Raw genomic sequence first — 23934 nt, forward strand, 5'->3', positions numbered from 1 at the left:
ATGTACAGCTGAAGTCAGCAGATGGGAAGGGAAGGGAAAGGAAGGGAAGGGAAGGGAAGGGAAGGGAAGGGAAGGGAAGGGAAGGGAAGGGAAGGGAAGGGAAGGGAAGGGAAGGGAAGGGAAGGGAAGGGAAGGGAAGGGAAGGGAAGGGAAGGGAAGGGAAGGGAAGGGAAGGGAAGGGAAGGGAAGGGAAGGGAAGGGAAGGGAAGGAACCTGCAATTTTAGTTGTTTCCTTGCAATGTAGGAATGAAAATAGAAGGTGAGATAAAGTATTGGGTTCAATGAGCTGTGTGGGTTGCAGTCCAGCTCCATTGGCCATGCAATGACATTACATGCAGGGTCTGGGCACTGTTTCACTAAAAGCAGAGAGACATTCAGCATCTGGTAGTGAATGCTGCCTCATCTGCTGGAACTGATGCAGTGGGCCCCACTGAACCATGTCACACATGTACATCAATCCATGTGAGATCCAAACAGCACCAGCTACAGATGACATCCTCAGCACCACCGATCAAATCAACAGGAATTCACATGGCTCTCAGGTGTGCTGCTGGCACAGGACTGCTGTCATGCACCCCATTAATGAGCAATTAGGGTTCCTGAGGTATGATATGGTAATAAGGCTGGGATAGATTCTTGACCCTAAAACTGTTCTCAACTTGAGTTTGAATTCCAGGGAGAAGGCAATTTCTCAGTACAAAGTTCCAGTTATTCTTGGCTCAAGGACAAGCCTATCTATAGTCATTGCAGCAGGCTGTGGCATGGCATAGTGGGTTTGTGCCAGAAAATGGGGAGCTAATTATGCTGAAAGCATCTGATGTGCAGATAAACTGTAATCAATACACACAGAGATCATCTACAACATCACTGCTTTTCCTTGTTTGTCCTATGAGCACAGGAGGGAGCAGGGTAGGAGATCACCATGCCACTCCTATGCTACGTATTAGATATGTATTTAGAGAAATACTCTGGGTTTTGCAGCTGGCTTGTAAAACTTCAGGGAGATGCTGTTAAAGTTAATTCTGCAAAGGAATGAGGTGGTTCCATGTACCTGGTCAAATGACAACAGCTTTTGGTGAGAGCTGAAAGCTTTTCAAAGCAGAGCTCAGTCATTAACACAAGTTCATGAATTGTTTTCCACCTACAGGGCCACAGGTCCTTCTATTCCCACAATTCATACCCCTCTCACACCAGCCACAAGCAAGTACATTAATAAAAAGATCCATTTCTGCTGTTTTTTTTCCCCCCTCTTTATATGTATATATATGTATATATTTAATTGGCATTAAAAGAATCGCGCCTTCTGATATGGATCCTCTGTGACACCTGTACAAATAACTTATAATCCATCTACACCATTTACAGCTGTACAAAATCAGCCCTGGACACCACAGACCACTCTCCGACCTATGGTCTCATGGCTTTGTGAGCTGCTGGTTGGTGTGCCCAGGGCCACGTGCCCCCAGCAAAGAAGCCCAGCAAGTCAGAGGTGTGCAGTGCCATGGGTCACCACTTTGAGCCCAGTGTTACCATATGCAGCAGCTCAGAGAGGAAGGACGTTGGGGCAAGCAGATGTTTCCTGACACGTTTCTGATCCTCCTTTCCAACTTCAGCCCCTTCCAAGGCCGAAGCTCTTGGTGCTGTCCTGGCAATGGTTGTCGTTTTTGAGGGGAGATGACAAACTGCACTGAAGAACTGAAGATGGTTGCTGAGACATTCCAGGTTCCTGCACTGGGACGTTGAGGTGCTGTGATGCTGCTGCCTGTCAACTATCGGTGCTGGTTTGGGGTTAAATGCTTTTTAGGACCTGGAGGCTCTTTACGCTGCTAAACAATCCATCACACACCAACAGTTCCAGAGTTGCTTTGCCCCCTGTAATGTATTCCAGTGCTAGTTTGGGGCTGTGTGGTGCATCCAAAGTGAGAGTGCATAAACCCTGAGCTTGGGAACAGGGACCAAAGCTGCCTGCTGTGCCAAGGCAACAACGAGGGGCAGCAGCAGGAGGGTTTTGTGGGGCCCAACCAGCCAGGGCAACCTGCAGGCTTGGAGGGAAGCATCTCCAGGCTGGAATATCTGCACTCCAGGGACGCCCCGTGGGTGACACTGGAAGAGCTGCTGTGTGCACTTGCAAGGCTGGAGGACTCCTCCCTGGGGCAGGGTATCCAAGCCAGCACCCCCGAGCTGCTGGGAGCTGAGAGAATCAAAGCTGATAGTGTCATGGAAGGGTGCCCACAGTGGATCCCACAGTGTGATTCCCCAATGTGAATCTACAGAAGACTCCTTGGAGACACCCCAGATACCACAGACTGTATTCAGAGAGCCAACCAACGCACACCGTGTTTCTTCCGTTACTTCAGCAAAGATGGGCCTCAGACACGTTCCTCCATGAAGCTGCATTGGTGTGAGCCTGTTTGCAAACCAGGGAGGGCTCCCACACCCTGACAGCAGCAGGGGGAAGGAACGGAGGAGTCTCCCAGGGGTTCTGCAGGCTTCTCAGAACAAAGCCAGGCTGTGCTGCCTGGGCAGCCTGAGTTCATCACTGCCAAATATTGCACTGGATTTCCCATGTCCCTGAAACAACAGTGGGTGTCCCACCGACTACACGCATCGGACACACAGGCACGCCAGGCCAGGAGATGCCACCGCAATAAATATTAGTGCTAGCAATTGCTCTCTGATCCACAAGCACAGCAAGCACCATCACCTCAGCTCTATTTTCCCCAGTCCTTTCCCTGAAATGAAAAGCTTGGAGGTTTTTCATGACTTGTGCAAAAGGTCAAATCTCTCAAGTCCTTCAGGACAGCTCTGCCCTGGCAGGGAGCCCAGGCTGCGGCCACCACGGCCGTTCCTTGGCACACGGCTGTCCTCCCTGAGCCCTGCCCACCTCTGCCTTTACAAACACCACCCTGGTTGCAAAGCCACCGTTGGCAGCTTCGTAGTGTGCTTTCCTTTTCCATTTCTTCTATCACGACCCAGGTGCAGCATCTTTCACATCAGCTTTTTTTCTCCTTTTCTTCATTGGATGACACCTGCGAACGTGTTGATGGGCAGCAGCAGAGACTTGGGCATGTATTTCACAAGTCCCACATCCTCTGCTTCTTGCAGGCTGAACTTCATTGTCCTTGACTTTTGCAGGCAGTAGCTGGGCTCTAGGCAAGGAGACACTTCCAGGCTGCAGGAGGACAAGAACGTGATCACTGCTCATGCAAAGCTGCCCTTGAGGGCCGGAGTCTGATCTCAGACTGAATCCCAACTCTCTGCTCTGACTGCAGAGCGGGGGCTGCCACACAGAGCTGTGCAGCTGCTTTTATGCTTTCAGAGTGGTTTTGGGTGGGAGCAGATGTGTACCAGCATTTAAACACAAAAGCAGTGGCCTCAGCCTTGCTTACTTCAGTTCTCAGAAATTCCCACCTTACCCGTGCTCCTCCCTCACCAACCACAAACCCTGCCTGTTCCTTCCAGCACTTCATATGTCACTATCACCACTGCAGCCACATTGATCCCTGACTTTTGACAGGGCTCATTCCTCTGTCCTGACCTCCACATGCCTGAGATACCTCAGGAAGGACTGCAGTCTGTGTAGAGAGCATCAGCCCCACAACACAGCCTTTCAGATCCAAGATCTTGGATGTACTTGTCCTTCTACTCTCTTAATGACAGCACCTTACTTAAAATAGAAGAACCCTTTTTTTTTCACACCACCACCCCAAAATGCAAAGCTAGGAGAGCACGACCCTGCAGACACCCACGGCCAGGCTGGATGGGACTCTGAGCACCTGACTGAGTTGCACCAGCTCGCCTTTAAGGGTCCCTTTCAACTCAGACAGGTCTCTGACTGCACGGCTCTTGGACTCTGCCCTGCTTTCCCAGGAAGGGCATCCTCACCTGACCACACTCCTGTAGGTCCTTCTGCTGTCCTTGTCCAGACACAGTGTGAAGGGCCTCTGCTCCGTGCTCCTGATTTTGATGTTGCACGTCTTCAACTTGTTTGCCACGGTCTGGGTTGGGAGGGGAGGAAGAGCTCAATGAGTGCCTCACGCACCTGGCATGAGTGGTGCATATGGAGGAGACAAATGGCAGGTATGAAGGGGAAAAAATGATGACATTCTCATTCACTTTAAACTTCAGAAGCGATGCAAGGTGGCTGCTCTAAAGATAGAAGGGTCTCTCTCTCTTTCAATGGTCACAGCCTAAGGTTGCAAGGGCAGATTTTTCCAATTGGCCAAGTTTGCACAGGTTGGAAGGTTTGGGATGTCCGATGTGGGGCATGGCCTTCTCTCCTGGTGGACTTCGGTGGGCAGCACGGGCTGCAGCACCTTGGTGTTTCCAAAAGCCACAATAACCAAAAGAGTACTGGCTATCGGAAAGCACCAGCTGAGAGACTGAAGGCTCCAGGGCAACCCAAAATGGCCAAGGCATGATAACACTTACTGACACCCAAACTGTAGGGACATGTTCCCACAGGTCAGCACATCCTCTGCCTGGCCTCTCATGTGAAACCAAAGGAGCCCTAGAGAATATCCATCCCTCTGATGTGCTGATTAGACTTCATTACAGACTGATAGACTGAATAGACCAATTAGAACTTCACTGAAGTTCCTGTTTCCTGTTTATGCTTCGTTAAAGCATTGCTATAACAGCCCCTACTCTGGTGGGCCATACATGGATTGACACAGGTGGTCTGGAGAGGACTGCAGCTGGAGATGCGGAGCTAACGGGGTTGATCCCAAACCTACAGATCCTCTCCCACACCCAAGCAGAGCCATGATGACTAAAGGACTACACCTCATTTCTCCACTCTGCCCATTGAATCACGCAATCACCCTGGCAGTTCGGTACTTCAGGGTGTCCTGAGACAGCGTGTGATGTGGTATTGAGCAGCAGGGACAGCATATGGGGTTTGACTAGAGAAAATAGACTTTTCCAGCCATGGAAACTCCCAGAACCTTCCTTTCCATGGAGGATTCCCCTTCACTGTGGTTGTAAAGGCTTTCCATTCACTGGCCAACCCTCCCAGGGTGAGGAGCACCCACGGCCACTTACTGAAAAGGACCGTCCTGACAAGTTGTTGATCCTAACAACTTCGGTGATGTTCACATTTAGACACGCCAGATCTGCAACAGAAGCAGTATGTCAGACTTGGACAGCCAGGCACAAATGACACTGAGTACTATGGCCAGATTCGCCCTATGGAGCACCAGAAATCTCAGCAAAGCTTGCTTCTCAGGCAGAGAAACCCACCTTCAGCCGTGTTGGCAGGGATGGCCTTCATTGAGAGACCCGTGGAGCGCAGGGACAGCGACACCTCCTTTGCCCGGTCACTCACCACGACCTGTGGGGATGGAAGGCTCTGGTCATTCAGCCAGGCCATGGGGTGACTCTGGGGAGCTTTGGGGAAGTTTTTCACAAGTACAGAGATAGCTGACAGTCAGAACCTCTCTGTCCTCTCCTGGAGTGCAATTCCAGGAAAAGAAGGAGGGTGAGATGACTGCTTTTGGAAGGTCCGTGCCATGCCTGCAGACGTGGGCACGTTGGGTGCCTAGAGCCACACTCACCTTCCTGTATGTTACAGTCAGATCTATGCCAGGGCCATCCAGGGTCGTCTTCTTCTTGGTTGGGTTTACCTCTGCAAGGGGAGGACCAAGAAGGATGGAGGTGTCACTCATCCCACCCACCTCAGGGCAGAGGACAGCAGTGCAGGGGACAAGCCACTCTGTAGGCACACTGGAGGCTCTGTGCCACCAAAAGGTCCGGTGAGACGGACTCACTGTAGGGTCTGTGCTCAACCCCAATGGCAAGCATCCACTGGATCAGGCACTGGGTACAGACCAGCCCTCAGGCACTCCTGTGCCTCGTGACATCACCTGGCTGAGACCCCCAGCCACCACCCTAATGCCCCTATCATCACATGCCAAGGAAGGAGATGGAGGAATTCAGGGTGTCTCCTGATCCCTGGGGAGTGAGGGCTGTGCCCATGGCGAGGCCATGGATGGTGTAGCCCCAGCTGTGGGGCTGCACAGGGAGCAAACGCACCTCTGGAGGAGATGCTGTCCTGCACCTGGGCACACAGCTCCGTCAGGAACACATCCTCAGCCGGCTCCTGTGCTGAGCTGCTGAAGAAAACCTGAAAGACAGGGGAATCTTTGAGAACAGTCACCCTGTGCCATCACAGAGGGACTGGAGCAGCAAAAGGTTGTCCGGAGTGCCCCAGTGGGACATCGTCAAAGGGAATCCATCACCTCACCATGGGCGACAGATGGGATGGGGAGAGCTGATTTTGCTTTCCGAAGCACGGGAGCGCTGCACGCCTCGCAGCGCACAGCGCCGGCTGAGCCATGGGCCCTCACCGCTGGGTGTCACTGCGTGCTCACGGATGGCTGCTCCCAGCAGATGCCCGGTGCTGGGGGAGCAGCTCCCAGCCTGACCACAGGCACCGCCTTCACTGCAAGGCCGGTCATTTCTCCCTGAATCGGCCGCTCATATCAGATCTATGCAGTACTCTTTGAGCAAAACATGAAGATAAGGTCCTGGAGAGCTTCTGCTCGCCCTCCACCCAGCTCCTCTGGGGCTCCATCCCCACTTCCAGGAAAGCACTCTGCAGCCAAAGAGGAACAGTGTGATCTTAACCAAAACAGCAAAGCAGGCTCTGTGCTTCCAGATCACGCTCTGCATGACAGCAGGGCAGTCTGAGTGCCTCTGTATGAAAACCACATCTGGAGGCAGTTCCTCTTCCCCCATTTGAGTCACTGCTCTTTCATTCGCTCCTAATTTCTGCCTTGGAGGAGAAATGTGTCGAAGAAAAATTCAGAAGGAAAACAAAACCCTCAGCGACTCACACTGCGGCTCAGGTGCTTGCAACCTACACGTTATTAACTCAAGTCTTGGTGATGCTCCACCAATAATGAACAAAGCTCTTCCAGATCTTTGCCAGCCATGCGCTTGTTTGCTCATGCAACGGCTGCTCCTTTGCTGCAATAGATCACCACGTTGGCTGCGGGCAGCTTAAAAAGAGATATGTGCACTGATACCACGCTGAGCTTTGAAGGGGGAAACTGCCAGAGGAGCAGATGGAGGGCTGACGCTTTAGGACCAAATACAGAAGTTCTTTGCGCTCGTATCAAATACCAGGTCTCGCCCTGCTGCCATTTCAGAGAAAAGCTGGCAGGAAACAAATAAATTAGCATTTCAGGAAACCCTGCAAAGACTTTGTAAGGTTTTGGTGAAGCCATCCAGAGAACCCTTGTTTGATTGCAACACCTAAAGCAGCAGGAGGTGCCAGAGCTGCTGAGCAAACCCGTGTCCAGCAGAGCGGGGCGCACAGAGTAATGCCAGTGTTTGCTTTGCTGACCTTCAAAATCCCAAAATAGCCTTTCCAGGATCACTGACCTATCTGTACCCATAACCATACCCCCAGCCCTAACCACTGATCTGGGAGCCTGGTGAGAAGGGGGAGGGCTGGGGGGCACCGGGACCAGCTCAGAGCTGCCCAAATCCTGCTGATCCCATGGGCTTTGCAGAGCACTGCCAGCAACAGGGAGCAAACACTGGCAGTGCCACGGGACGGCACAGCACCCACAGAACCCACCTTCACTGCGTACACCTGGAAGCAGACGGGCTGGGCGCCCATGCGGACGTAGTAGGCAATCACATCAGTGATGAAGAGATCAGTCATCAGATGCTTGCTCGGAGAGGAAGGCTGGGGGGCGAAAATCACAGTGAGGATCAGCCCCGGTCACTGTCTCCCTACCAAGTAAGGGGCAGTGAGCTCAGCTGCTCTGCCATGACCAGCTGAAGCCAATGGGAGCTGATGGGAGAGGTGCAGGCTTGCCCCCACCTCCCCGCATTTCTTGCAGGCTCAAATATTTCTTGGTGGCACATTTCTTGCTGGCTCAAACTGCCAGGAAATGAGAGCTGGGGTATTACAGCAAATGCCTCGTTTACATTTGCATTCTTGAAATATGCCATTTCCTGTCCCTTGGCCAAAAAAAAACCCATCATAGAAAATGGGTCTCGTGGGCTCAACACCAACCCTGGCTGCCTGCAAGGCATAAGCCCCCATCTGGGGCACACGTGAGCGTTGCAGGCACGAGCTCAGCCCTGCGGGTTTCTGGGCAAGGGATCAGTGCTGGGGGTGGGGAGGGTTCCTCGTACCATGGTGGCCAGCTTGGGGATCATGTGGCACAGCGTGTTGATGTTGCTCTCATACCAGGGATCGGCTCTGCCCAGGTAGGCAGCCACCTCGCAGAGCTCCTCAGGGCTGGTGGCAGAGGGGTTCTGTGGAGAAACACAGCTCAGGGCACGGCTCACACCTCACAAGAGGCAGAGGGAGGCGCTCACGGGGGTCAGTCCGTGGGATCCCCATCCCTCCTCCTCCAGCACTGACCAGACTCACCGCAGCTGCCGGCGTGCCCGGCTGCCCGGTCACCGGCACGTAGTAGAACTGCAGGTTTAGCCTTGGGGTCAGGAAGACACGTCGTGTCTCTCGCTTCCTTGAAAGGGAAGAAAATAAATATAGCCATGCCTGAAAGGTGAAGGGGGAGGAAAACAGTGCCAGGAGATGACAGCAGCTCTGCAACAGAAGCACACACCCTCCTCGCTCGCCTCCCGTGCCCAATGGAACACAGCAGCAGCAATGCCCGCAGATTCCCAAATCCAGACTGGAGGGTTTATGGGATGTCCCATAGGTGGGCTCATTAGGTTCCTTCCCTTGTGCACTGGAAAAATTCTTGCCTGGTTTTATTGTTATTTTTTTTTTAATCTGTCTTATGCACAGAATGGAAAACCTCCACGTGTGCACCATGCAGCCAGTGAAGATAGCAGTTGTTCACCATAAGAGTGGTGAAACACTGACACAGGTTGTCCAGAGAAGCTGTGGATGTCCCATCCCTGGAGGTGTTCAACAGTGAACTGGGTGGGGTTTTGGGCAATGTGGTCTAATGAAAGATTTCCTTGCCTAGAGCATGGGGGTGAGACTGGATGGTCTTTGAAGGTCCCTTCCAACCCAAACCCTTCCAGCATTCATTCCAAGATGAATGCACTCAGGTGCAGAACATCCAGGTCCAATCCTGCCCCAGGTAACCCTGGATCCCAACCCATCCCCAGCCACAATGGCTGCTGCCACCAAGCAAAGCCCCCACTCCGACCCCCCTCCCCTTGGCAGCTGCTCACCGCAGGGAGTGGTAGGCTTGTGCCAGGCGCCCCAGGATGCGGTCGTCCCCCAGCAGCACAATGCGGGCAGTGTGCAGCCTCAGCAGCGGGGCCGTGGGCTCAGTAGGGATCCCCACTCTCCTCTGCACCTTGGCTGCAGGCTTCGTCCCGGGGCCGTTGCAGCCAGTCTGCAGGAAGGCCACGCTTTCCAGCGGCGAGGGCTTTTTTTTAATGCCACCTTTCCTATGGAGCCGGGATTGCTCCGTGTCAGCACTGCACGGGGCAAAGGGCTCCTCGGCACTCGGTGGCAGGTCCCGCTCGATGCCACTGTCGGTAGAGAGCACGGAGAAGCGGGTCTGCTCGCAGCACTCGCAGTCTGAAATGATGTCCTGGATCTCGAAGTTGTCCAGGTCCTGGCTCAGGCGATCCGGCTCGCAGCTCTGCGACAGCGGGCGGATGAACAGCACCAGCTCCTTCCCTGCAGGCAGGAGGAGCTCAGGGAGGGAGACACGGCCAGGCTCAGGCTGAGCCTTCATCCTACCCCAGCTGCCAACCAGAGGGCCACCAGCAGCTCCGAATCGCCATTCCAGCCCCATTTCCCAGCTCAGCACCACTCTCACCGGGTGCTTTCCGTGCACCTCACAGGGGTGCCCTGCTTGCCTTTTCCTCCCAGCCCAGCCCTGGTGCCTCACTCACAGAGCTGATCATCTTCTGTCCAGAGGTGGAAGCTGATGTTGGGGTTGGGCAGCGGGGTGCCCTGCAGCCCTTCCAGGGGAGCATCGCCTGCAGGAACAAGGGTTCTCATAGCGCGTGGAGCAGGCAGTGCACAAAACCCACTGGTGCTCTGCTTCAGCTGTCGGAACAGTCCTGAGCCCTGGGGGCTCTCCCACCCCATCGCTTCTGGCCAAACACAAGGCTGTAATCACAGTCCCCTGCTCTCACAAACTGCACAAATGAAGGTCAGTACACATCCTGGGAAAGGGAGAGGTGACATGGGGCACTGCAGACAGCAGGGAGCTTAGGGAACAAATAACATTCATTTTGTGGATGGGCTCTGGAAGGGCAATGGTGAGGGTGGGCAGCACAGCGGGGGCTCACCTGGTGGCGAGGAGCTGAGGATGGCACTGTAGATGCTCTGCAGCCTTTCCACGTGCTGCCCGCGGTCTGCAGCCACTTGGCTCCCGGTGCACTCGACAGCCATCACCACCTCCTGGAACCAGTGCTCAACCTCGCTGCTGGGCATGCCCTGCCACAGAGGTGCCGTCAGTGCCCCCAGGTGTAAGAGGAGATGCTCCACGGGCAGAGCGTTGGAAGATGGCAAATGGACCCTGTGCAAACAGGCTCATGGATGAGCCCGTATTGCAGCCCCAGTGCCCAGTGGGACTATTAGGAAACCACACTGGGACCATACGAGTGCTGCTGGTTACCTGGAGCCTCGTCCTCAAGGCGCTGAGGTCACAGCCCTCGCCCAGGGCTGCCTGCACAGTGTGGGTAATCACATAGCACATACACGCCCGCGGGCTCTGGGAGACACGAGCTGCCTCCGTGTCGGTGAGCAGAGCCTTGCAGATGGCTTCGGAGAGCAGCTCCGGGTCGGCGAAGATGAAAATCCTGCATAGGTGTGGTAGATGGGGACATCAACATGCAGTCAACAAATCGCATCCCCCCAGCACACACCCTGCCATGGAGTTTGCCTCCAAGTTGTCTGTGCGCCCAACATCAATTCAGGGTGCAAGGAAAGGGACAGCTTCACTAGAGAATTCAAAAGGTATGGGGGAAATAAGAGTGATGATACATTTGAAGAGGTACAACTCACTTTTCCTGGTAGGGGTAGGGGTCGCTTCTAAGACTTTGTTCGGAAATCACCATCCTTTGGTAGAGCATCCCTAACAAAAGTGAGAAAATCAGTGCACAAGGGTTGGGAGCGCGAGGCAAAACAACCTGGCCTGGCTCACAGGAAGGGCTCCAAGTGGGTCAGCACTGATGGGAAAGGGGAGGTAAGGGCCAGGAGTCAGCCCTGGGTTAAATATAACCACAGACAAAGATAGGCCATGCTACAGAAAAAGAAAACTCCTTCTATTCATGGATAATTTCCTGTATTTCCCTTCCTTTGTTTAGAGGATTATGAGCTCAGAGGAGAGCTTGGAGCAGGAGGAAAGGCTGACTGCTGGCCATGGCCATGGGGCCACGTCAGGGATGGTGCTGGGTGTGGAGGGATGTGAAGAGCACCATTCCAAGTGTGGAGGGATGTGCTTCACCCCACCTGGCCCTGGGGTGGGAAAGACATAAGTGTCCCATCCAGCTGCAAATACCCACCCAAAACCAGGAAAGGGGAACTCTTCCATCCAAATGTATCCTGAAGACCTAAGGCTGGCCCAGCTCTGCATACAAACCCCCAAACTCAGGGGCAGAGGAGGAGAGCATCGTACCTGGTGTTGTCCTTTCCATCTTCAGCCTGGCAGCGTAGTCCAAACCAATGGTGCAGAAAGGCTTGGGCAGGGTGAGCAGTTTCTTGCAGAAATCATACACTCTGCTGCAGAGCTCGTCGGAGATGCAGGGAGCCTGGGGTGAGACAGGGGCAGCTAATGAGATGCCGCAGGCAGCGATCCCAAATGGGGTCTCTCCATGGCAGTCCCTAGGAGGGGAGGGCAGGACCCGGCACCAGGATGGTGGTGGTGCCTCCAGCAGTACCCACTGAAGGCTGCGGGATGCATTCTGGCCAGGTTTGGAAAGCTGCTTGGGCAAATGGACCATCCTGCACCATCAGCACCAAGAAAAGGGGGAAGGACCCACGTGGGAGGACCTGCCCTCCCAAACGTGCCATTATTTCAGACATCACGTTGGGAAATGTGTGTCCATCTGTGGCAGTGCAGGGCTTGGCTGGGCTATTTCAGCACAGGAATAGGTGGTCCCTCCCCTGCCTTCTGATTTCCCAGGATGTTGCCCCACAGAGGTTACCTTGATCAAGGCGTACATCAGCGTGTGCAGCAGAGGGATGATGTAATGCCTGTAGTCACCTCGCTCTGCCTGCGGGACCAAAAGGCGCAGTCAGCACTGGGGCACCCACCACAGCCCCGAGTGAGTGCAGGGTGATGCTCACGGGGCTGGCGGAGCTCTGGAAGCTCCTTGTAGGCCACTGGCATGGGCAGGGTGTCCTTGGGGGTGGGGGAAGCTCCTGCCTGGCGGGCTGCCCGTGTTGGCCACGAGGGGTGAGTGGTGAACCACCAAGGGCACAGAATCCACAGTGGGAGATGGCAAAAAGTTTCCATCTGAGCTCACTGGGGAGTGCTTTTTTGTTGCCTCCCCCCCCCCCCCCCCAAAAAAAAAAAAAACCCCAAGAAACTCAAATGGAAACACAAAAGCTCTGGGAACCCTCTGGGAAGGGCCCGTGTTGTGTTTGGTGGGTGTGGGAGCAGAGTGGTGAGGGAGGAGGGATGCTCCCACGTCCCAGGCTGTGGGAAGGCAGCTGGGAGCTCCCACACAGCTCCAGCAACAGAAACAGCTCCAGATAGACCTGATTTCCTCCCAAAAACCTCATGGATCCTCACTGCGAGAGGGAAGGGGCAATGTGTTACCTAGTGTGCCCAAATGGAAACAGGGCTACTGCAGCATGAAGGTGCTGAGTGCTGCTGATGCTGCCCCATGCTTGTGTAGCTCTGCAGAGCAGATATAAAGGCATAGCAGGGCTGGCAGAGCCTTGCCATGGTGATGCTGGTGCTCAGGGTCTCCCCCCAGCACCTCTTTTCAGGGATGATGCGCTGCTGTTGGATCCCAGCTAAATGGGACCGATGGCAGCAAAGCTTTAGACATGATCGATAAAATGAGTAAGGTTGAATTGCTGAGGCCAGCTAATCCCTGGGCAGAGCCCTGGAGGAACTCGAGCATGAAATTGCTGAGTTATTATCGGTGGTTGGTGCTGAGTGCTCAGGGCTGCCGCAGTGTCAGGGGGCTGAAAAAGCTTAATACTGATTTCCAGGGAGAGCTTCAGGGAGACAAAGGGAATTATAGACCAGGAGGACTGACAGCCCTCTGAGAATAAGAGCAGCAGAGGGATAACAGGGGGGAGGATGGGGGGGGCTGATATAGCTCTTGCAGGGGAATGCAGACCTCAGCCCCAAAGGGGGGCAGAGGGAGGCGACAGCAGAGGCGCCTCTGCAGATGAGGGCACTGGGTGCTCACAAAGGTGACAACACACCCAACCACATCACCACTGCTGCAGGTGCTGGGGGTGCTGAAGGTTCACCCGAGTTCAGAAAACAAGGAGATGCATCGGTGAAACACAAAATCCATCCGCGGGTTTCTGTGCGATGCGCCCAGGACAGGATATGGGGCAAGGTGTGACACCACGCGGAGGAAATGAGTGGCAGGGAGAGAAACTTCCCCGGTACCTGCGACCGCAGGGAGGCGTGGGGGTGGCTGGAAGGCCTCTTCGTTTTGCTGTCTGTGGGCTGCAAACATCACCTGCCCCGGGTTCTGAGGCTCCAGTCCCTACAGCCTCCTTCCCCGGGGCTCGTCCTGCCTGGGATGGATGAAGCCCCACGGAGATGAGATCCCCCCACCTGCAGGGCACTGTGAGGCACTCACCCTCTCCAGCTCTTTCACCAGGATCCGGACCAGGATGGGGCTGTTACTGGGATTCTGGTCAATTTTTTTGTGCAGGGTCCATCGCAGCATCCCTGAGAGGTGAGAAGGGGGGGAGGTGAGGCTGCCCTACAGAGCAGTGAACTGATGGATGGGGAGATCTGGGTGCTGCAACCACGGCCCACGGGGATCTCTCCCACAGCTCAGTGTGGCTTCTCCACCCTCTGCTTCACCCAGTGACCCTCAGCAAGAGATGGGGCGTGCTAATTGGATCTAATTAACTGCAAAACATCCCATGCACTCCAAGTAAAATCAATGCCCCAGAATGAATTAAGCTCCCCAAGGCTGCAGCAGCCCAGCTGCTCCCCCAGGCTGAGCGCTATTCCCCACCATGGCGATGAAGGGATTGCAGCTGACTCCCCAGCAAAGAGCTGAGCAGTGTGTGGCCAAGCAGCGGCCCCGCAGAGACAGGCTGGTAAATTCCAGGTGGATGGGGCTGCCCCAGGGGCTCACCTCGGTCACGCTGGCAGGCGGGGTGGTGGCCGTCCAGCTCGCGCAGCAGCGTGCGGACACGGCGCAGGATGTCCGACTCCACCTCTGCGGGGACAAGGAGGGCATGAGCAGCCTGAGCACCCAGGGATGGTTGCAGGGAAACCCCGGGATGGGTATCAAAGGCATCAAATTTGGCCGAGCCCCAGTGGCGACCAGTCAGAGCTATGGGGCAACCATACCCCGCAGGCATGGAGCCATGCTGAGAGCAAAGCTCGCTCACAGGGGTGCGGTGGCAGAGAGGCTCTGCTCTGCATGAGCTCTGAAGAGCCCCTCTCATTGGAAAAAAACAATCACATATTAAATACAGAAGCTGAAGGACCAAAAGCAACGCTTGGCACTATGAATGAGCAGAAACAACTCTGCAGTTGGGCACCGTGGGGATTCAGCCTCGTCCCCATCCACCATAGAATCACACAATGGTTGGAGTTGGAAGGGATCCCTAAAGGCCACCTGGTCCCATCCCCCGTACTGAGCAGGGACACCCACAGCTCCATCAGTGCTCAGAGCCCATCCCCTGACCTTGGCAGGGATGGGGGACCACCACAGCTCTGTGCACCTCACCCCTCACAGTGTGAACATTAGGGGTGTTTTCCTTATATCCAACCTATGTCCGAAACCATTTCCTCTTGTTCTACTCCTTCTTACACCTCCCGTGGGAGCATCTCAGTGACTCAGTGATAAGGGCTCTCTTTCAGGCTCCCCCAGCCCACAGCTGCCCACCCAGGGCCCCGATCACCCCCAGGCACACACAGAGCTCTGAGTGCTGCCCGCTCCCCGTGCACGTCAGCAGTGAGCCGCATCCTTCCCATGGCCAAAAATAAACGTGAAAACCTCAGAGCTGATTTGGGGTATGACTTGTTCTTGTGGTGAGGACTGCTGCTCACGAGGGAGCTCGTGTGTCAGCGCCGGCACAACGCAGCTGTTAAAGCCATGTGAGAGATTGGGTAGGAGACACTGATTCCCTGACCCTAACCCTAACCCCAACCCTAACCTAAACCTAACCCTGCCTTTACTGCTCAGTTTTGCCCCCCAAATCTGCCCTTCCCCCCCCACACCCTCTTCAGCCACAGCTCCGTCTCCCCAAGCATCAGGGATGGCTCAGGGCAATGGTGCGCTGCTCTTTGCCTACAGGAAATGAGAGGCAGCCTGAGCGATGCTATGGAAGCACTGTGCCCGAGGACCACAACCTCCACACCGCCTTGCATGGCTCTGCAAAGGGATAAAGCCGACAGGGCTGGGGCTGGGTGGTGGAGCAGGGCCTTGGGCTTCCTAAGGAGCAGTGACCGGGAGAGGGGAGCTGGGAGCCATAGGAAGGGACAGAAGGAAACTTCCCATTCTTTTTCATTTGTGTATATTTGTAATGAGGACAGGAAGCTTCTCCTGAGGCTGAGACAAACACTGTGTCCTCTCTTCCTAAATCAAAGTGCCTGCAGCCGTGGTACACCGCCATTTCTTCATGGGGAGTGAAGCATGACACCACTGCTCCCACACAAACAAGGGGCACTTTGATCTATAAATGCTCACAGCTTACCAGCAACAGCAGGAGTGGCTTATACATGAGATAAAATATTTCAGCATCAATATCCTGTCGATAAAATGTGAGGTTGTGCCAGAATGCATATCTGATCTGCTCTCCACCCACCTGCGCTCTCCATGGCTGGGCCGGGGTTGCAGCAGAGCATGGGCACGGCTGCAAGGCTGCTGAGTGCACGGCTGCTGCTCACTGCGCACGGGCATGGCCTCGGGTCCGGGGTCTCACCTGCAAAAAGCACAGGGCGCTGTCAGCTGTACTGGCAAAGGCAGGGCAGGGAAAGGGAGCCCAGGGCAGAGGGCAATTGGCACTTAGCCCTGGGGCACCAGGTTGGTGTTTGTTGGGGAAAGGTTAAGCTCAGAGCTGAACCCAGAGGAGCACTTTGGTACCCACAGCAAGGAGGATGAGCATCGCCATGCGGGGCATCGCTGGGAGCCTTTTTCTCCCCAGAAGTCAAGGAGAAATGTTTGGGTTTAAGTCAAATTGAGTCCAAAACGCAAAGTCCAAGAGGACAAGGAACAGATGAAAAAGGCAAGCGGAATTGCCATAAGGTCCCTGCCCAGCACCCCAGAGAAACAAACCCCAGCAGAGCTCAGGAGCAAGCCATGCTCCAAAGCCTGGTGTTGGACAGCATAGAATTGCAGAATCATAGAATCACCAAGGTTGGAAAGGACCTCCAAGATCATCCAGTCCAACCATCCACCTACCACCAACACTGCCCCACTAAACCATGTCCCTCAGTACAACATCCAAGGCATCCCTTGCCATCAAGCACTGTTCTCTCCAACAAAAGAGGAAAAAGAAAGCAGGGAGGAAGGAAGGGATGTTTCCATGACATGGCACCCACTCATGGGACCCGCAGTCTTCCAGGTCCCTCCAGGCACCATCAGGCCATCAGTCCATGCTCTTCCTCACATCCTTGCTCTATTTAGGCTTCGTTTCCCCCAGAGACCCTAAACCTGTAATCACCCATCACCAAACGCAGGGCATCCCGCTGGGCAGCCCCTGGCCCCAGCGATGCCCAGCGGAGCGCGTGGTGCTCCCACTCCTCCTTACTACGAGCACCACACAGCATGGTAGAGATTGGCACGGTGGCTCTCAGCACATTATTTCCTGCAGGAAAAAGGCCCCGGCGAGGGGCCAGGTGCGCGCAGTGCTCCTTGGTGCCTGCCGAAGCAAAACGCGTGTCGGCTGTGAGCGGCGGCGTGGCTTTCCACATCCGCGTCCCACCTGCCCACGCGTGGGAGGGGACCCAACATGCAGCGCTCACTTTCCAGATTTAGAACAGGACCTGGGGTGAGGTGAGTGGTTCCGGACCCACGGAAATGTGCTTCTCGTTCTCCGGCCCGCTGCTCTGCTGCTGTCCTTGCTGCTGCCTGCACAGCCTGCAGGTGGGACACGCAGCCCTGCATGCTCCGAGGACGCAGCTCCCCAGGAAAATGCTACCAGAAGTGCCCCAAACTGAGCCCCAGTGTATTCTGAGTCCATCAGGACAGGCAGAATGTTATGTGAAAAGAGGCACCAAAGGGCACAGGGAGAAGGCGTGGGGTCAGCCTGCTTCCCACCAGCACCAGCTGCTGGTCACTGCTCATCCCGACCACAACCAGCACGGGGTCCCTGCTGGGCAGAAACCACTCTTTTTCACAGGGGACATTTTCTGCCTGCTGTGCTCCCCAAGGGTACCAAGAGGCAAGGAGGGAAGGGACACGGGCTGAAGATGGGAAGAGAAGGATGGCACCAGGCCCCTGCGTCATGCCCTCTGCACCAACCCAGCCCAAACCCAAACCTGACAAGAAGGGCTTTGAACAGGCAGGAGCCCACGCTGCAACCAGGGTTCAATTCCCCCTCTGTATAGAGCTCTCACAGACAGGAGCCCAGGCTTTCTTTTTTTTGGAAAAGCTGCAGGGAAATAACCCAATTTGCCTGCAAAAAGCCAACACAACCGATGGGGAAAGATGAAGACACCAACCTCCACAGACCCAGCACACTGGTCTGCCGTCCTTCAGATGAGGCTTGTGGCTGCCACAGCCACGTCCTCTGTCCCTCACCCATGCAGATGCAGGCTGCTCCCACGCAGCTTTTCAGTGGCATCAATGAAGCCAGGTTGATCTGTGCCAGATGACCATAATGCCACAGTTCACACCCCAGATGGAGGCTGCCAGCCTGTGCTGGGCTTGGCATCTGGGTAGGAGGGAAACCTTGGCCATCACCAGATGCCAAGTGTCCCTGCAGGGCCACAGGAACCATCTCAAGCACCAATGCCACACTCAGAGCCATTGATTTGGGTAAAAATGCACTTTAGCAGAAGATGTGCACAACTGCAGACATCACTGCTGCAACACCAGGGCTGGTGTCGGAGGCAATGGGTGTACGTCGCACCACGGCACCCACTAATGGGGTCCCCAGTGCTGTGCCAGGATCTGCCCCCAGCACCCACGCCACATCCCTCTGCCTTCCCCAGACACAGCAGCCACAAATGGAGAGCCCCACCTGGCAGACTCAGCCTGAGAGAAAACACCATGGGCTTTCCTGGTACCCTGCCCTGCAGGCTGGTGGCACCGACCCCATCTCAACCCCACCCACACCTCCAAACTGCATAGGGGGACCCACGAGAAAGACCCCGTCCCCTGTCCTGCTCCGGGCCGCACTCACCTCCCGCTGTGTCCTCCCAGCTCCCGGCATCACCGCGGGGCGCAGGATGGGCTCATGGTGAGGAGGAGGAGGGTGCGATGGGGCAGGAGCCGGCAGCCAGCAGCGGTGCTGAGCCCTGCTGTGTGTGCACGTGTGAGAGCTCGCAGCGCAGCGGCCACAAGCCTGGCCCAGAACAGGAAGGGCTGATGGGCCCCAGGCAGCCACGGCCGTGGCTGAGCTGAGGGGAAATGCGACAGCGCGGTGCAAACGCCGGCCCTGCAGAAGTGCTCAGTTCCCCGAGTCACACCACTCCTCTTTCTGCCCCCTCCTCCCCACGCATCTCTTCCCTTCCCTGCAGCAGCCACCAGACACATCTCATCCCGTAACTGGTTATTTTGCTGTCTGCCAGCTCAGCAAGACCAGCGGCTTCTCCGCGCTCATCCCACTTCTCTGCAGAGCTGCCAAGCCCCGCTTCCTCTGTGCAGTTCTTAAAATACCTGTGGCATCAGCTGGATTTTAGTTCATTTGCACGGAGAAAAATGAGCAGAGAGGGTGAGAAGGAAAGTCGCATCCCTCCCGCCGGTTTCCAAGAGCTACGAGGCTTTTAGAGATGCAACCTGCATGACTCCAAAGCCACCTCTCCCAGGAGCTGGGGTAGCGATGGGAGCCATCTGTCTGCACTGAGAGAAATGAGGAACTTCGCAGTGAAAGCACGGTTTGCCCCAGAAACAGGCTGATAAGATCATGGCTGAAGAGGCTTTGCAGCCTCATCTTCCTCTTCCGACCCTGCAGGGTGCCAGCAGCAGTGTGAGCAGAGCACCAGCAGCCCACCCTACGTGTGTGTGGGCTTCACAGACAGTCCTGGAGGTCACCAGAGGGCTTCACTGACAGGCTGGGGGACCCTGGGGGCATTGATTCCCCCCTTAGCTCCCATCCATGGCTCTCCTAAGCTCTGGGGTGGGATTGGAAGTGCTAAGGCAGAAGGATGGAGACGTGCCCACCCACATGAGCCATCCCAGCCCCAGTGAACTCAGTGGGGTCATTCAGCTGTCCCCAGCAGCACTTGACTTGGGGATGCATGGGCTCCCCGAAAGACCTGCTGCTCTTTTCATGGGTCACCAAGAGCTGGTAGAAACTGCTGAACACACAGACCTCGAGGGGAGCTGAAATGCCACCCGTAGGAGGAGCAAAGCAGAAGTGCCCAGCGCCATGGAGGACAGCCCAGAGCCAGAGGGAAGCCCTGGGAAGCTCAGCCACTCCATCAGACCCGCTGAGCACAGCCATCCTGGACATCCCCTCCCTCAGCTCTCCCATGGACACAGGTGACAGAGCAGGGCAGGTGCAGCCCACGCTGCACACACTTTTGCTCCCCCTGCGTTATATTTAGTCCTGCTCTAAAGACAGTCTCTCCACGCCTCCTGCAGCCCTTCATTTGGTTACACGGCTCTGCCTGAGGCTTCCTGCAGCTCTTTATCAGCTCAGTGACAGATGCTTGCCAGGAAAAACCCATGTACTGCACAGGAACGGGGCAGCACTGCGCAGTGCTCTCAGGAGATGGCAAATAATGGTATGTGCTCTGACCCATTGGATAAGCACAGCACTCGAAACAGCAAAAATGCACAGCAGCTTTGGTAAAGTTTGTGAATACATTTCAAGAATGCCCAAAAAATCATCCCTCGAAGCAGGGTTACAAACACAGGGTCCCATATCCCACTGGTTTTGTGGGTTTGTTCCTCTCTTTTTGTGTTTTTTTTTTAATGTTTTAGGAAAAATATTAAAGATTGATATGTTTTGTTACCCATATATCAACGATACTGCAGAGTTAGCAATGATGCCAACAGCATGAAGGCCGCTCCAAAAGTAATGCTTCCTGTTTGATGATGTTGGCCCATGATGTCAGCGGGAGATGTTGGTGGGATGGCAGTAGAGGTTGAACCTTCCCACCAATATCCTGTTAGATGTTGTTGCTGAGTGACAGAGGGCAGCAGAAGGGCACTCTGACACAAAGACACCTGACATGGAAGTGCAGATGAAGCAAAGGGGGAGAACTGAGCTCCTTCACGTGGAAAGAGCAGATAGGAGGCATTACTTTCGGAGCAACCTATGATGTTAATTCCTCTACAATCAACGCATGCCAGGCAAGCTGAGAGGCTGGGCACTCACGGGGTAGGGAAAGCCATCACCATCCATGTTCCAGCTTCTGCCCATGCCACCATCACCTCAGCCCCACAGCAACGAGAGCTGGGAAGGGCACGCAAGGACCACGGGCGGCAGTGAGTGAGCTGCTCTGCAATGGAGAGTCCCAAGGAAAGATGAGGTGTGTTGGGCTGGGGGGGACACGGAGCACATGTCCCCATTGGAAAACAACAGATGTCCCCAGTGCAGAGCAGAGCAGAACTGGCCACCCCCTCGCTGCCCCCCCTGCCCCCATGGCTGCTTCCAGCCAGCTCAGTTAGGAAAGCAGCACAGTGACACTGTGTCTGATGTTACCCACAGCTCTGCGTCCTTCCAGCACTGACAGCCAGCCAAGGGGGGTTGTCCCTGCAGGAGCTGAGGGCTGTGACCCCAACCCAACCCACCTGCCCGGTATCACGTGGTGGCACTGCCCAGACAGACCCCAAAATCCCCAAATCCCCAAATGCTGTGCTGGGATCCAGGGTCACATGTCAATGCTACAGTGAGATCCACCAGCACAGCGCACCAGAACCTTCTCTGTAGCCATGCAGAGCTGCCAGCACGGGGCTGCCCTGCTGCACAGCTTGGGTGGCACCCTGGGACCAATGCAGCCCCTGTGCAGGGCAGCAGCAGCTCCAGGCTCCACCGAGGACCCAAGCCACAGACAGAGATGCATGCGGAGCTCAGGCTCCATCTCCCCTAAGCACAGGTGTCAGAGTTAAAATGAGAACTACGCCAAACTCACATAAAAATCACCTGAAGAGCATGTGTGAGAGCCTCACTCCTGTCCCATTCTGACTGGCAGGGGGGGACACCCCAGGACAAGCAGCAGAGCCACGCGCAGTCCCTTCTGGCCCCATTTGCAGCCTCAGCTCCTGGCAGGTTGGTGGCTCCAGGCGGCCCCACAGGAAAGCAACTGCTCTCCCCAAGGCTCTCCCTGCCAAGGAGACGCATCCTCAGCTGAGGCTCTGCTTCCCAGCAGCACTTTGCTGCAGCTCACCGGCTGCTCCAGCATGGCACGTCCCTGCCAGCAGACCCACAGCACAGGGCAGGCAGGAGGGACCCGGCTCAGCCACCAAACCCCCTCAGAGCCCACATCCATCTGTCCACCAGCACCGAACAGCCCTGATCCCGTCCCTAAGGCTGCCGTGGAAATGGAGCTCTTCCTGGACACCAATGGCTCATTGGAGACTTCCTCACCAACGTCACGTTTCATTTTCTCGAAGGGAAGAAACGAGTTTTCCGGACACATCGGCTTTTTCGATTTAGAGTCTCTCTTTCCATTCCCGGAGTGCACTTTGGATAAACAATCGGAGGGAAAAAAGCTCTGCCAGCACTGCTCACAGAGTGCTCAGGGCAAATGGTGCGCAGTGCAGCCCTGCAAACCGCGGGCAGTGCGTAGGGAAAGCAGACTTCATGTTGGCTGCACATCCCTTACCCCTTGCTAGGAAATGTGGGGCTCAAGCAGGAGCTCAGGGCATGTTCGCATCTCACAGTGTGCAGCAAACACCCCCAGCAGCACGGGTATGGGCTGAAGAACTGCAGTGGGGCCCCACGAGCAGCACCCACCGCGGCGCAGCTCTCCCAGCAGCTCCTGCCCAAACTACGGTTGACGGATGGCGCTGTCTTCAAGGCATGTCACACCTCAGAATAGAACAACGTGACTCAGCCAACTCGGCAGCTGCCTTCTGCACAGCCATTGGCACCAGCTCACAAAAGCAAGAGAGCGACGGGGAAGAAAGTCCCCAGGGAAGCAAGTCCCAGGAGCCCTCACGTCTGGGTCAGGGACACAGCCATGCCAAGGGGCTCCTTGGGTCAGCTCCTTCCTAAGGACTTGGAGATGAGGAACTGTATTTCTTGCAAAAATCCGAGCTTCTGGCTCTGGGCACATGGGGCTGCAGGGGAGGAGTGCTGCCACCGCATCCCAACCATAAGCCCACACAGCAATGACTGATACTGCTGCTCCTGCTGCGCCCACCCCACGTCCCATAGAGCAATGGGAGCTCAGGGCACCCTAGAGCCGGGGCACGGGTGTTGCCTGGAAGTGGGACAGCATCAGACACGAGGAGCAGGACGGCTCTGAGAGCACATGCAGGACTCTGTGTGGGAAACCACCCCAAGAGAAATGTTGAAATTGGAGCTTCCCCAGCAGAGAGGTGGGCAGCCTGGTGCCTGGAGGTGGGCCGGGTGCTTCCCTGCAGCTCTTATGTGCAAAAGTTAAAAAAAAAAAAATAGATTGAAGACAGATAGATAGATAGATAGATAGGTAGGTAGGTAGGTAGCAAAAAATATAAGTGATTTTGTGTCATGCAACACCATGAACAAGGCTTCCTGTAAGGCCCAGGAAAACCAGTTTGCTGCCCTATGCCACCACGGGTAGCACATCAGCAGAGTGACCCCTATTTTCTCCCACTGCAGGTGTAGGATGCTCGGCTGTGAGGGCTGAATGATATCCTTGGATTTGGATCATCCGCAGAGGAACTGCTGGAGAAAGCCGGGGGAGCCACGCACCCACTGCGCAATGCAAGGACCAAATAGACACACACACACACAAAAGGAATTGTAATGCGCAGAGGCGATCCATCAGCCCTGAAAGCCCAGAGGAGATTGTTTCCTCGCTCAGACTTTGCCAAGAGGCAGAGGGAGAGGCGGTGCTGTGCGGACGAAGGAAGGGCTGCACTGTGCCCCACGCGCGCAGCGCACCCGGCGGCTCTCGTTGAAATGCAAACCCCCCCCAGCGCTCCACTTTTCAGTTTCCCTTCCGGACGGGGCTGCTGTCTGCTCCGTGCTGTCACCACAGCCATCGCCATTTATTGCCGTGACCCCAGGAGTGGCTGCAGGCTGACGGGGGAGCCCGCAATCGCTTGGGCGGGCAGGCTGGGTGCGAGCCCACCTGCAGCAGCAGCGGGGCACTGTGTGCTCAGCAGCACCGGGCACCCGGGGTGACAATCCCACGTCCCCCTACCCCAGCACCTCCAGTGTCCGTCCCCCCCCCTCGCTCCCCCCGGTAAAAACACCACACCGACCCCGTTCAGCCCTACCCGGGGATTTTACCCGCGGGGATGCACCGCGTATTCCCCCAATTCCACCCTCTGTGCCCGCGCTGCCCATCCCGGCCCGTACCTGCGTGCCCCGCGGGCTCATCCGGCGCAGCGCAGCACGGCGAGACCCGGAGGTGCCACGGAGGTCCGCTGTGCCGGCGGTGCTGCCGCACGCGGCGGGGCGAGGGCAGCTGTTTTCGAGACAACTTCCTCTTTCAGGCTGAAGCCCCTTAGGGAGAAGCTGCCGTGCCGCGTTCAGCCGCCGCTCTCCGCCCC

General features: G+C 55.8%; 1 protein-coding gene across 4 annotated transcripts; it reads right to left on the bottom strand.

Moving 5' to 3' along the window:
- Positions 1-2293: 2293 nt before the first annotated feature.
- On the bottom strand, positions 2294-23934 carry PIK3R6 (phosphoinositide-3-kinase regulatory subunit 6). Of its 4 annotated transcripts, none has more exons than XM_001232430.7 (20): positions 23741-23934; positions 15923-16039; positions 14242-14325; positions 13732-13823; positions 12106-12174; positions 11577-11709; positions 10964-11033; positions 10575-10758; positions 10246-10393; positions 9844-9930; positions 9169-9625; positions 8393-8489; positions 8152-8274; positions 7586-7696; positions 6034-6124; positions 5556-5626; positions 5242-5332; positions 5044-5114; positions 3886-3998; positions 2294-3172 (listed from the first exon to the last, which is right to left on the bottom strand). In XM_001232430.7, the coding sequence occupies exons 2-20, from the start codon at positions 15960-15962 to the stop codon at positions 3016-3018; spliced, it is 2289 nt and encodes a 762-aa protein (XP_001232431.4). In that variant the 5' UTR covers positions 15963-16039; positions 23741-23934; the 3' UTR covers positions 2294-3015. The 4 variants fall into 4 exon arrangements, with proteins under 4 accessions (XP_001232431.4, XP_004950022.2, XP_046758044.1 ...); XM_004949965.5 differs by having other exon boundaries at positions 8384-8489; XM_046902088.1 differs by lacking the exon at positions 23741-23934 and adding an exon at positions 18940-19124 and having other exon boundaries at positions 8384-8489.

The sequence above is a fragment of the Gallus gallus genome, chromosome 18 (assembly GCF_016699485.2).
Source record: "Gallus gallus isolate bGalGal1 chromosome 18, bGalGal1.mat.broiler.GRCg7b, whole genome shotgun sequence".
NCBI classification, from domain to species: Eukaryota; Metazoa; Chordata; class Aves; order Galliformes; family Phasianidae; genus Gallus; species Gallus gallus.